At 49.0% G+C, this 14672-nt stretch overlaps 1 protein-coding gene across 1 annotated transcript in view; it reads right to left on the bottom strand.

Annotated features, from left to right (window-relative positions):
* TXNRD2 (thioredoxin reductase 2) overlaps positions 1-14672 on the bottom strand; it is a 355985-nt gene that overhangs the window by 89569 nt on the left and 251744 nt on the right. Inside the window, exon 12 of the mRNA XM_069215297.1 lies at positions 2368-2504. Within this exon, the coding sequence (XP_069071398.1) occupies positions 2368-2504 (137 nt within the window). The remainder of the gene's footprint in view (positions 1-2367; positions 2505-14672) is intronic.

Genomic DNA, 14672 nt, shown 5'->3' with positions numbered 1-14672 from the left:
AAACCGGATCCAGCAGAGCGTCATTAAAAGGTAATAGAGGCTCCGCCGCGGCTGAGGCCGGATGCAACACCTCTGTCAAAAGGTTTTGTTTCGCCTCCACCACCGGCAAAGGCAGGTCCAAAAAACTAGCTGCCTTCCGTACCACTGTATGAAAGGAAGCAGCTTCCTCGGTATATTCCCCCGGGGACGAAAGGTCCCACTCAGGGGAAGTGTCCAGCCCACTGGCCGACTCCAGTCCACGCAGCCCATCACCCGAGTCCTCTAGCTCTCCTTCCTCTAGGGCTCGTTGGTACTCCTGCTCCTCTAGTACCCGGAGAGCACGCCTCCTTGAATGCAGTCGTTGCTCAATCCGCGGAGTCGACAATACCTCCGCCGAAGTCGGAGATCGGCGCCGATCTTCCGAAGCCACCGACGCCGCATCCGGCGCCACAGGTAACTTCGGCGCCGACTGAAGAGCAGATGAAACGGATGGACCCACCGGAGTCACAGGCCGAAATCTCGACGGGATGGAAATCCCTGGGGCCAATCCGTCCGAAGCCATCGGAGCGGCCACCGGCGCCGACACTGGCGCCGAGCCCACGTTCCCAAACGGGAGAAAGGGCATAAAGGGTGCCGGCCGAAGAGGCGCAGGATCACCCAAAGAAAAGGCCAAAGGCCCAGCCGGAGCACCCCCTGGAGCCATCTGTTGGAAGATGGCATACATCGCATTCAAGAATGCGGAACTATCGGCTCCAGGGGTGGGAAAAGCCGGATACTGGGGTGCCTGACTCGGAGGCGACCCCGACGCCGGCCTCGGCGTCTGCGCCGGAGAAAACACTTGAGGCTCCAATACCTCAATCACCGACGCCTGTCCAGGCGAAGTTGGAGACGCCGGAGAGAGCAACGGCGTCGAAGGATGCGGCGTCACCGTGGGGCTGACCTCCCATGTCCTCCGGCGCCGATCCGGAGACCTGGAACGAGCCTCCCTTGAATGACGCCGAGATTCTCTACGGCGCCGGGAGTCTCGATGACGCCGATGTCTTGGAGAAGACTTTTTCTTGTGATGCTTCTCCTTTGACTTGGCCATAAACAGCTTCGCCTCGCGTTCTTTAAGGGCCTTCGGATTCATGTGCTGACACGAATCACAAGTCGAGACGTCGTGGTCGGAGCTCAAACACCAAAGGCAATCGGAATGAGGATCCGTCACCGACATCTTGCCTCCACACTCACGACAAGGCTTAAATCCAGACTTTCTCTGCGACATTATTTCCACAGAGAAAGAGTACGCAGCAAGATATACACTGTAACCGCAAGAGTAACAGTTGCTCCCTCGAAGATAACCGTTTCGAATGCACGGAAAAAAGGGAACTGACGTCTGCACGTCGTCGAGGACCTCTTATTGCCTGTATGACGTCAGACGGCGTCGCGTGCGAGACAGTGACGTCCTCGTCGACGTGCAGAGACTAGTAAGAAGATTTCCGTCGAATGCTGGCGCCATGGGAGTATTCATGAGGTGAGGAATCCACAGGTAGTTGTATCCATCAGAATGCCCCTTTACCTACGGAATAACCCAAACCATCTCAACTTCGGGAAACTACTTAGGACCTAGCTATTCACCTCTTAGCTGTTTTCATTCTCAAGTTGTTCCCCTTTTGTGATGGTATTTTGAGAGTACCAAGTCTCTATGGTTCAGTTCTAGGAAGACCCATTAATTGGGCAGTTAAGCACTTTACAGTCTTTTTAACATAACATAACTACAACAGAAAATAAATCACTGCAATCCAAACTAAAGGACCATTTGTTTTGGTTTTAGAATAATCCTGAGACCCGAGTACTTCCAACATTTTCCAGAGTTGAGTTGCATTGCCCCATGGGATAACTCTACCAAAAGCACTCAATGTTAAGCTATTTTATGCCTCAAGCACTTAGGATACATAAACCTGCCCTGTGTTGAACCCTGCACCATAAAGTCCCTCTAGGCCCTAGGTTTGGCTAGACTCACACCTCCTCAGTGCCAGGGTACCCTTCCAGATGATAGTGCGCCGCTCTACAAATCTGCATAACATGACAGGACACAACAAAACGTGACATTACATAACAAAGTGTTAGGTACTTTTTCGATTTATCTATAATTGGTGTGTAGAATTGAGGCAAAGAAACACCAGGACATTCCAGTTATACAGTGTTACCTGCAGATGTAATTTATCTTTGAACGCCTAGCCCCACACTATCTCCTGGAATAAGCCCTGACTCCTTCACCCCAGTACTTACGTGGAGTCAGATACTAAAAGGGAGTACCTGGTCAGTGAGTGCACTCTGACACCAGTATACCAAATTAGTTAAATGCACTACAGCAAACTAGCGAATGTTATGAAAAGACCACTGCACCTCGGTTATGTCTCCAACGGCGTAAATGTGAGGGATGGAGGTAGCTTCAAAAGCATCAACAATTATCTTCCCCGAACTGGGATCTGTCCGAACGCCAACCTTCTCCAAATTCAAAAATTTGGTTTCTGGAGCCCGACCTTTCAGAGACAAAAAATAAAAAGAAACAAGCAGGTTAAGTCTGCAAATGTGCTCTCCTTGGCCCAACACAAAGTCCATAGTCCTTCACCCCAGAAGAAGTGGAAACAAAATGGGGGCTGGGGTTGGTCTTTGGGTCCACTCCCCTCAATGGCTGTGTAAAGGCTGCCCCAATGAAGCATTTTATGTATGCATATTGTTACGTATATATGTAGCATTCGTATTGTGTAGGTCAGTGGTTCCCAACGTTTTGACTCCTGAGGACTCCCACTGAATCATTACTGGAAGCCGGGGAACCCCCAAGCAATTTATACGATTTAAATTTCAAACTTTAAAACAGTAATTCGCAAAAAATATAGCAAGTGCACACCAAACAAATGCTCAAATTACTAAAGATATAATTTGGTAATATTGAAAAAGTATGCAAAAATCGAAACATTTTAATGGAAAGGTTGGCGCTGCCTCACTAATTTTTCAATGTTTGGTTTTATTTAGGAAAGGTGAATTCTCAGGTTAGGTCGCCCACACTACAGAGGGGCGGTTCGGGTCCGCTGCAGTCACAATGCGGGGCTTTGCCTGGTGTTTTAGAAGACAGCAGCACTAAGTGACCGCACTTTAAACCAGTTTTATAGAACAAGCAAAGGCTGTCGAGGGACAGCGCACAGCGGGTACACTGGGGTATTTGTAGTGTGCTCGAAGCGCTTTGTCGCAATAACGCGCAGGCACTAAATGCTGATTTTCCTGGACGTTTCACTGTGACTTTAAGATGGGATTTCCACAGAGGTCGTGAACGCGACGTTATTACGAAGAACTTATGGTGACTCCAGATGATTACACAAGGACTTTTCAAGGTGAATAATTAATGACAGTGTATGGTTAATGGGAATATTTTATTGCGCAACGTTTATTAACTGCCGTGCATCTCGCAGCGCTTGCTGGAGACACCCCAGATTAATGATAACGCACATTACAGAAGTTTCTCATAACGTGTTCTTACCCGACTCATTTATATGTTTCTATCGACTCTGGCAGGAGCAGAGGCTAAAAGGCCCACATGGAGCTTTTAAAGCAAACATATCTGCAACAGATGCACTATTTAATCCACTTCTGGAGCGCGGCTCACGATGACGACATTGGGCAAGTTTGTGATTCTCGTGTCCCCCTCTCCCCCTCGTCCCCCTGCAGAATGCGACCAGGGCACTTCCTGTACTATATCTCACAGATATTGCTTAGCTATGGGGTGGATGGGGCCCCCCTGAAGGACTGGGGTACCCCCTGCGTCTGTGTCACGCCCCTGTGTGCATTGTTTACACAAGACACGATGACAACCAGCAGCACTTAAGTTTGCTTCTTTGCAGCACTTCATAGACAGTATGCAGAAGCACTTAATGGTGGATTAGGAAGACGAATCCTTAGGTAAATAAAACGGGCACTTTTCCTATTGACGTTAGGTGACACCTCATGAGAGGCTCAGAATACAACCGAAAACAGGCTCGGGCACCAAAATAAAAGGATCCTCCATTAGCGAATCAGAGAGCTAAAAAAAGGGTTTCACGTTTGCAAATCAAGAAGTTTTGAACTTAGTTTTGAACTTGTAAAGACACGGTATATAGGTGGTTTGCAAGGAACAGAAGACTGAAGGCATGTATGCTTACTGCAGACAATGTTTATGGTAATATCAAGGGACATCAACCCTAAAAGAGGCCCACAAACAGCCACAAAACGGCCCAGAGAGCTCTCCGACCCCGCTTGATGAAGATTTCATAGAGCTTATGACCTGTTAAGAGGGGCTCAGGGCTCAATCTTGCACAGGCCTTTGACCGGTGAAGTTTTAAACCATCTGCTCCCAGGCCACAGATGGAAGCAAGGGACCCTTAAAGCTGTAATGGGGTGCCACGGACACGAGGCCTTGCACCCTACCTGTGGCTCCGCCCCCACAACAGTTAATGACATCCCCCACCAGGTCAACTAGACATTCTATAAGGTAAAGCGGCATTAGCATTGGCAAAGCCAACAGATCTGGCTTATATGAGAAAACAATATGTGTTCTTGTTTTTATTAGCATGTGAGCTCGTTAAAGCCAAACAGGTTGGATTTGGTAGTGTGGATGGTGGTGGTAATTGCTGGTGTTGGTGGTGGTGTGGATGGTGTGGATGTTGGTGGTAACATTGGTGTTTGTGGTAAGGTTGATAACATTGGGGTCCATGGTGGTGGTGTTCGTGGTAATGTTCAGAACGCTGGTGTTGATGGTGGTGGTGTTCGTGGTAAGGTTGATAATGCTGGTGTTGAGGGTGGTGGTATTCATGGTACGCTTGATAACGCTGGTGTTGATGGTGGTGGTGTTCGTGGTAAGGTTGATAACGCTGGTGTTGAGGGTGGTGGTATTCATGGTACGCTTGATAACGCTGGTGTTGATGGTGGTGGTTTTCATGGTAAGGCTGATAACACTGGTGTTCGTGGTATGGTTGAGAACGCTGGTGTTGGTGGTGTTAGTGGTAAGGTTGATAATGCTAGTGTTGGTGGTGGTGTGTGTGGTAAGGTTGTTAACGCTGGTGTTGATGGTGGTGGTATTCGTGGTAAGGTTGATAACCCTGGTGTTGATGGTGGTGGTGTTCGTGGTAAGGCGGAGAACGGTGGTGTTCATGGTAAGGTTGATAACGCTGGTGTTGAAGGTGGTGGTGTTTGTGGTAAGGTTGATAATGCTGAGGTCGATAGTGGTGATGTTCGTGGTAAGTTTGAGAATGCTGGTGTTGATGGTGGTGGTGTTTGTGGTAAGGTTGATAATGCTGGGGTTGATGGTTGTGGTGTTCGTGGTAAGGTTGAGAACGCTGGTGTTGAGCGTGGTGGTGTTTGTGGTAAGGTTGATAACACTGGTGTTGGTAGTGGTGTTGGGGGTAAGGTTGATAACGCTGGTGTTGGTGTTCGTGGTAAGGGTCATAACACTGGTGTTGATTGTGGTGCTCGTGGTAAGGTTGATAATGCTGGTGTTGGAGGGTGGTTGTGGTAAGGTTGATAACGCTGGTGGTCGTAGTAAGGTAGCTAATGCTGGGGGTCGATGGTGGTGGTGTTCGTGGTAAGGTTGAGAATGCTGGTGGTGTTTGTGGTAAGGTTAATAATGCTGGTGTTGATGGTGGTGGTGTTCGTGGTAAGGTTGATAACACTGGTGTTGGTGGTGCTGTTTGTGGTAAGGTTGAGAAAGTTGGTGTTGGTGGAGTTCGTGGTAAGGTTGATAATGCTGGTGGTGGTGTTTGTGGTAAGGTTGGTGGTGGTGTTCGTGGTAAGGTAGATAACTCTGGTGTTGGTGGTGGTGTTCGTGGTAAGGTCGATAATGCTGGGGTCGATGGCAGTGGTGTTTGTGGTAAGGTCGGTAACGCTGGTGTTGGTGGTGATCGTGGTAAGGTTGGTAATGCTGGTGTTGATGGTGTTCTTGGTAAGGTTGATAATGCTGGTGTTGATGGTGGTGTTCGTGGTAATGTTGAGAACGCCGGTGTCGATGGTGGTAGTGTTCGTGGTAAGGTTTATAACGCTGGTGTTGGTGGTGGTGTTGGCAGTAAGGTTGCTAACGCTGGTGTTGATGGTGGTGTTTGTGGTAAGGTTGAGAACGCTGGTGTTGATGGTGGTGTTCGAGATAAGGTTGATAATGCTGGTGTTGGAGGGTGGTGTTTGTGGTAATTTTGATAATGCTGGTGTTGGTGTTCGTGGTAAGGTGGAGAATGCTGGTGGTGGTGTTTGTGGTAAGATTGATAATGCTGGTGTTGATGGTGGTGGTGTTCGTGGTAAGGTTGGTAATGCTGGCATTGATGGCGGTGGTGTTCATGGTAAGGTTGAGAATGCTGGTGTTGATGATGGTGGGGTTTGTGGTAAGGTAGATAACACTGGTGTTGGTGGTGGTATTCGTGGTAAGGTTGATAACGCCAGGGTCGATGTTGGTGGTGTTTGTGGTAAGGTTGATAACACTGGTGTTGGTGGTAAGGTTGATAATGCTGGTGGTGGTGTTCGTGGTAAGATTGAGAACGCTGGGGTCGATGGTGGTGGTGTTCGTGGTAAGGCTGAGAATTCTGGTTTTGGTGGTAAGGTTGACAATGTTGGTGTTTGTGGTAAGGTTAACTCTGGTGTTGATAGTGGTGGTGTTTGTGGTAAGGTTGATAATGCTGGTGGTGGTAATGCTGGTGTTAGTAGTGGGATGGTGCTGGTGGTGTTGGTAACTGTACTGATAATCTTCATGGTAGTCGTAATTGACAAGGCAACCAGTGGTGCTAACGGTAGTAACAGTGGTGGTAGAAGTAGAGTAGTGGGGTTGTAGTCATAATGGTGGTAGTAGCAGTTGTAATGGTGGTCGTGGTGGTAGGATGGTGGTGCTGATTGTAAGATTAGTAATGCTGGTGGTTGTGTTATAGATGGTGCTAATAGTAATGGTGGTGGTGGTAATATTGTGGTGGTGGTATGGTGGTAGGATGGTGTTGACGGTAAGATTAGTCATGCTGGTGGTTGTGGTAATGATGGTGCTAATAGTAATGGTGGTGGTAATGGTAGGAGTAGTAATGGCAGTAGGATGGTGATGTCAATTGTAAGATTAGTAATGTTGGTATTCGTGGTAATGGTGGTAACAATAATTGGGGCGGGGTGGTATTGACAATAGCTGTAGTAGTAATAATTGTTATGGCTAATGGTGGTGGCGTTGGTAATTGTGGAGGTAAAGGTAGCAGTGGTAATACGTTGGTGTCACTGCTAATGGTGGTAGTAATGATAATAACAGGAGTGGTAATAGTAGAGGAGATGAGTTAGAAGGCAGAGACAGAAAACAGGCAGTGGAGTAACAAGATGACGGGCCACCCTCGAGAATGTGATGAGGGGCCCGACGTCTCCCAGATTGCACAGATATTCATTGGTCTTGGCCTTATTGAGGGCCCCTGAATGACTGCCCCTCCACCCTTAACTGCAGGGGTCTGTCCTGGAAAGCAGAGTGGCTTTCCCGAGCCTTTAACTATTTCTTATTCCATGACATTGCACGCATTCTGCAATACATGCAATGGCATGGCTTAGGGCGTGAGGGGAGCCCCTCCAAAATGAGGAGCCCCTGCATCTCGGGAGCTGAGGGGGGACCCCCATTATGCCCCTGCAAACAGAAGTGCTTCTCAGCAGGGGAGCGGGTGCCACAAGCAGGGGAAAAGCTGCTGGGCCAGGTGCTGTGACATGCACAAGAGTGCTTCACAGGTGCTCAATGGTGGAACACAACGAAAGAGCATCATGGGAGCTGCCTGGCCAGCTGGAAGTGTGTGAAGTGGCCCATCAGCGGGAAAGCCAAGGTAACAAGGAGGGCGGAGTTCAGCCACAGCAAGGATCTTGTGAGTCGGGACATCCTGATGCTTCAAAACGAAAAACCAATTGGGCGGTCATCCTAAGGTCAGGCAAGCACTAATGTCTGGACAAGAACATTTAACAAAAGCCTACTGCAGTGAAAAACAAATACAAGGGTTGCTTTCTGTATACAATATATGCATGAGATAAACAACTGAATGTCTGATGACCGAGTTAATTTTTCAAATGTAACATGCATTACAACTCAAGTGCTTTAAGGGAGACAGAATGACACGCCCACCAGACACTAGCATGAGGTGATAGAGTATTAACTATCTATGAGACTAAGCCCATTCTGTGTATATTTTAAGTAATTGACAACAACACCTTAACAGATAACTGGCCCAGGCCAGACCTAATAACGGGATATTCCATGACGAGCCTAAGTCAGCGTCTCTGAAAGGCTAGCTAGGCTGGGGGCAGAGGGGGTGTAGGAAGCTGGCCTGGTGAATGGTGGACACCTATGGTGTTTGCACCTTATACCAGGTTCAGGCAAGTGAGAAAGTGTCTAGAAGCCAGGACTCTCTAGTGGTAGCTGTGCTGAGCAGCCAAGACTTATCTAGGAGGAGTGCAAAGCACTTGCAATACCTCAGCCGTCCCACACCAACTTATCACACCTGAAAGGAACCACATAGTGTTACAAAAATAAAGGTACTTTAGTACACTAGCACTGAACTAGATTACTTATAGGCAGTCCCCCAACTGGAGGTAAGTACACACTTTATATACACACAGTAATTATTAGGCATTAGCATATAGAAACAACAAGCATAGGCAAGAAATAGCAGAGAATAGCTAGGGCCCTATAGGGAGGACAAACCATAAACTAAAATAGTGGAATGCAAGGTTAGGTCCCCCACCCAGGGCGTGGAATAGTTAGAAGGGAACTCTGGACCACAAAAGGTGAGTAGCTAGGTGACCCCCAGTGACCAGGAGAGCAGAGGTAAGTTACCTGGTCTTTCCAAGGACCAACAAAGGGAATGGGAAAAGGAAGATTGCAAGACCAGCACCAGCCCAGCGGAACCCAACGGTAGATTCTGGAAGAAAAGGACATGCACCAGGAGGGGACAGAGTCCAATCCACACAGGTGGGCAGGAGCCACTACCCACCCTTCTGTGGAAGAAGATCTGGGTCGACGAGGGAAGATGAAGATCAGCTGTGGAGCCCAGGAGCTGTAGAGAGGTGCTTGGAGTTGTGCAGATGACTTGCTTCTTTGGTGCAGCTGAAGTCTTGCCGACCCCAGAGGATGCATAGAGGTCCTTGGAGTCGTGCAGATGACTTGTTCTTTGGTGCAGCTGAAGTCTTGCCGACCCCAAAGATTGCACAGCCATGGAAATGTTGCAATTGCTACAAGGAGCCGAAGAGACAATGTTGCAAGGCCAGGTTGTCTCAGGAGTTGCAGGCTTGTTTGTTTCCTGTGAAGTCCAGCAGTGGTTTAGATAGCCATGAGCAGAAGAGGTCATTACAGAGGAGCCCTGGTGGAGTCTTGCATGCTGAATCTGGGGACCGAATCGCAAGGAAGTCCCTAAATAGCCCTAACAGCGGGCTTGGTTACTCTTCAGGGTGACCACCTATCAGAGGGGGCCACTGATGTCAGTCACCTGCCCTGATCAACCAGATGCTCCGAGGGGCCTCTGTACATCTTGTTTTCAAGATAGCAGAATCAAGTGGCCACCTGGATGAGCTCTAGGTACCACCCTGGGGTGGTGTTGGACAGGGGAGTGGTCACTCTCTTTCCTTTGTGTGCTTTTGCACCTGAGCAGGGACCGGGGGTCCCTGGACTGGTGCAAACCGGATTATGAAAGGTGGGCACCAAATGTGCCCTTCAAAGCAAGCAAGCCATTAGCGTGGGGAGGCTACTCCTCACCAGCCTTGTAATACCTATTTCCAAGGAACAGGGTGTTGCCTTCCTATCCCACAGGAAATCGTTTGTTCTGCCTTCCCTTGCTTGAGCTGGTCAAGCAGCAGGAGGGCAAACACCTGTCTGAGTGGCTGCAGCAGCAAGGGCTGCCCGCAAACCCTGGAAGACTAGTAGAAGCAATACTGGGGGGGGGGTCCTCTTAGGAGCCCCCAGAGTGCATGGAATCGTGCTACCAATACATGCATTAGTATTGGGATATGATTCTGACGTGTTTGATACCAAACAAGCCTAAGTTCGGAGTTACCGTTATGTAGCTAGACCACAGGTAGTGACTTGTGGCCAGTACACGGGTAAAATGGCTTCCCCGCACTCACGAAATCCAGTGCATTGGAACTGGAGTTCTTAGGGGCACCTATGCTCATGCAGGGGTTCCCTCACACACAGGAACCTGCACCCTACACTCTGGGCTTGGAGGGCCTTACAGTGACCTGGTGCAGTGACCAGCAGTGAAAGGGTGAATGCACCTTTTCATGCAGGCTGCAATGGCAGGCCTGCAGATACAGGTTGCATGGGCTCCCATTAGTGGCATAATACATGCTGTAGCCCATTGGGGACTGCAAGAGGGGGGGAGGGGGGTTCCCCGGGTGTACCAATGCCCTGGGTACCCAAGTACCATGTACTAGGGACTTACAGAAGTACACCAGTATGCCAAATGTGGGGAGCAAAGGGTACCAAAGCACCCAAGTTTAGAGGAGAGAGCACAATCTCTGGGGTCCTTCTTTGCAGGATCCCAGTGAAAACAGTCTAAACAAACTGATAAACAGGCAAAAAGTAGGGGTAACCATGCTAAAAAGAGTGAATTCCCTACAGGGGGTTGGGGGAGGGGGGGGGGGGGGGGAAGAGCAGCTGAAAGCACGAGCCATACTTGAGCCTGAAACCTGGCTCTAAATCAGCTCGAGGTCCTGTTGGAACCTCGAGCTCATAACAAGCCGAGCTTTTATGTGGCTTCTGCTTGCCACCCTCGCTCTACCCTTATGCACAAAGAGGTAACAAGCATTGGCAATGCCAACAGGTCTCGGTAATCTGAGAGCTATAGGCACTGGCAGTGTTAATGCATTTGCGTACAACTCTGGGGCTGGATTTTTTAATATACACAATGCATTAATATTGCAAAAGCCTATAGTTACTGGATTGCTGAGACCTATTGGCAGTGCCAGCACTCACACTCTTGTGATCATAGTGAACGTTCCACCTCTTCTCATCAGGAGCCAGATTCTGGTCCCTACCCATTAACTTGGTGAGTAGCTGAGTGGCTGACAACATCATTCAGCTCGCATACTCCAGCGGAGATTGTTTGAATATCTGAAGACTCTATGCCAGAAATGCAGAAAATGGAGGCACAAGTGGGTTTGACGCAGACAGAGGACTAACTAATTGTGAAAAATAATGCAGCCATTTTAAAATTCAGCTTTAACTACATGATTTTTCAACGCTCTTAAAGGATGTTAGCCCAGATTATCAAAATGGTTTCATACTCTTAATATTTGTAGTATCTTTTTAACACAAGTAGATATATATTTTAGAAAACTCGAAAACATAAGCCTCTGAGGATGTTCAACAAAACAAACACAACACTGGCTCTCAGACAGATAGCTATTCAATAGACCATAAAAATAAACTAATTATTTGATGGAGGTGCAATTAATATATGTGGGCACTTAGTACGGCTGCCATTTGGCAGCTGTGCATTTCTTCTACCAAAATGCAACTGTATTTAGAAGCCGGTTGTTAGTAAACAGGAGCAGAAAACACTAGAGCGCGCACCTCAGTGGAGAACTAGTATCTTGGCAGATAAACTCACCTCCTTTGGTGTGACGTTGGTGGCCTTTCCGAGACCCACTAAGAACTCAGCCACCTTCATGTGATCAGCAGACAACAATACACATCCTAGAAATACAGCCATTCCCAAGAATGTCCCCTGTAGAAATTAATACACTAAAGCTAGCAGTCGCAACAAGAGTGCCGCTCTTTTCTTTTACAGATTGTGTATGTGCATAAAATGTGCTGCGGAAAACGGAGCGGAGGAAAACACAAGTGCTTGTTTACCTTGTTTTCAGCACTTCCCACATGCACTTGGGTTTTTTGCCGCTCAGTTGGATATTTTTTGCTTGTTTTCAGTGCTTAACATGAGCGCTTGTGTTTTCAGCCAAAAATAAATGCGTGTGTTAAGCTCTTGAGTTAGATGCTCAAAAGAAACAAAAACAAAAATGCACGTTGGAGTGCAGAGCGGCCAAAAGCACAAGCGCTTGTGTTAAGTGTTGAAAACAAACTAAAAAATGAGTCCCTAAACACTAATCAAAAATGGGAGGAGTGGATGAATGGCAGTACTTGGTCCCTGCTTTCGGGAGAGGGATAGAGACATGAAGAGGCATGATATACGCATGCCATTACAAATGAGTATTACAATTAGGAGAGCGACGATGGAGCAAACAAATCAGAAGCTTATGGGCGGGCTGAAGCCCACAAAGTAGATACAGCATGTTTCGGTTTAAGACAGCGACAGTAACTCTTTCATAGAGAGACCCATACGTACCCATATAATGGCTGATTTGTATTAAGTGAAGCAAGAAAATCTACATTAATTGCGACTTCCCTGCTTAACCAAATTGTGTGATCTATTGCAAATATTTTGTTTTAAAAAACGTCCTTTTTTTCCACTATCACATATAAAAACATTCATGTAAGTGAGTTCAAAATGCAAGCTGTACAAAAACACATTGTTGTAATGAATAGACTGTAATGTCGCTCTATGTTTAAGAATCTGCACCACACACGGGGTTCAAGTGACAACTGTTGTTCAGTAAAGGCACTGTCGCAAATATGGTGCGAGGGCAGAATGGTTCTACATTCATGGTTTAAAACTATAACTTTAAATAATTACTTCTCGGTGCAGTGCTATGTGACGTATTAATGTTGAAGCTTCCACATGTTAAATAAATACATTATTTTTTTTAAGTTCGAAGTGATGTATTTTGTGTGATGTTTGTTGCATGATTTACATGGCAAACATTTTCAGGGCTCGGCTCGTGCACGGGCTGTAAGAGCCGAGCCAGCCCCTCAGCTCGGCTCGCCTTGTTAACCTGCAGTCTCACCCACCTCTACTGGTCACACGTGCCGCGCATACAAGGGTCCAGTCAGACTCGCCTCACGTGGCGACTAAACATGGTGCTATTTTCTCCCTGTCCACCCATGAGACTGCTCCACTTCTGTCCCATCCCTGCTCACAGGTGTCCCCCTGGTCTGATGCTGTCAGACAGCACTTGGCTGTACCCCCACCCACAACCCTCCTGGCATGGCGGGTCCCTGGCCTGATGCTGTCAGACAGTACTTGGCTGTATCCCCCAACAGCAACCCTCCCGGCATGGCAGTCCCTGGCCTGATGCTGTCAGAGAGCACTTGGCTGTACCCCCACCCACAACCCTCCCGGCATGGCGGGTCCCTGGCCTGATGCTGTCAGAGAGCACTTGGCTGTACCCCCACCCACAACCCTCCCGGCATGACGGTCCCTGGCCTGATGCTGTCAGACAGCACCTGGCTGTACCCCCACCCCCAACCGCAACCCTCCCGGCATGGCGGTCCCTGGCCTGATGCTGTCAGACAGCACCTGGCTGTACCCCCACCCCCAACCGCAACCCTCCCGGCATGGCGGTCCCTGGCCTGATGCTGTCAGAGAGCACTTGGCTGTACCCCCACCCACAACCCTCCCGGCATGGCGGGTCCCTGGCCTGATGCTGTCAGACAGCACCTGGCTGTACCCCCACCCCCAACAGCAACCCTCCCGGCATGGCAGTCCCTGGCCTGATGCTGTCAGAGAGCACTTGGCTGTACCCCCACCCCCAACCGCAACCCTCCCGGCATGGCGGTCCCTGGCCTGATGCCGTCAGACTGCACTTGGCTGTACACCCCCCCCCCCCCCCCCCCCCCTGCTCACTGGTCCCCGGCATCATGCTGTTATATTATACCAATATCGCACCCCCTGGGCCTCATTCCGGCTCGGATGTGAGACAACTTCCCTCCAGGGAGGGCTCCTTTGTGCCGGGACACAAGTGACCGCACGTGCTGGACACGGGGCTTTTCTCGTTTCTACCACTTCCCGTGACTGTAGTGCCAAGAAGCGAGCGAGGCACGCAATACCAGGAACTACACCCCATCTGTGAAGGAAGGGGGCTGTGACAAAAACAACAGCTTAGACATCAAAAGGTGGGGGCTGGTTGGGGGGGTAGCTCACCTGTGAGCCAACCATAATCGCCGCCTGCACCGCAGCCGGAGCTCTAACCCACTCAGCTGCAATTACCAAAGCCCGAAGGGAGCTGGACGCTCGGCGAGCTGTGGCTGGGGTCAGCGCCTCACCTTCGGAGGGGGGTCACCACAAGGTGTTGGAAGCATCCGTAGAGCGACAGGTAACCTGCAGCCTGGGTCGAGTGAACTGGGAGAGCATCTTAGAAGAATCCACCAATCCGCACGGCTCTAAAGTTTGTATAGAAGATGAACCGGGCAGCATTGTAATTATTACAATTACAGGTGAGGCGCCAGGTAAAGACAACAGAATTATCACTGCAGCCACGGGGGGGCAAACACGGTGCAGGATTATCAATGATGTCCGAAGGGCAGACATTACTGGCCCGGTGGGTGGGGGGGCACCTTCAGCCGCCGCCCTCCGAAGTGGGGGACGTTTGAATCCCGGCTTCGGCTGATCATCCTGTGATTTCTGGCAAAATCGCGTTATCTCGCCGTGCCTAGAAAATGTGTAACTAGTTTGCTTCTATTTTCAGGCGCTCCAAAGGCCTCGGGACAACAATGCAATAAAAAAAAAACACGTGACATCAGCAATAAAAAAGTAGCTATGGAGAGCAGGACTGCCGAGCTTATAATAGTGAAATAAGCAATCACG

Source organism: Pleurodeles waltl, chromosome 11, assembly GCF_031143425.1.
Source record: "Pleurodeles waltl isolate 20211129_DDA chromosome 11, aPleWal1.hap1.20221129, whole genome shotgun sequence".
Lineage (NCBI taxonomy): Eukaryota > Metazoa > Chordata > Amphibia > Caudata > Salamandridae > Pleurodeles > Pleurodeles waltl.
The sequence above is the reverse complement of the archived record's forward strand: the minus strand, read 5'-3'. Positions and strand labels throughout refer to the sequence as shown.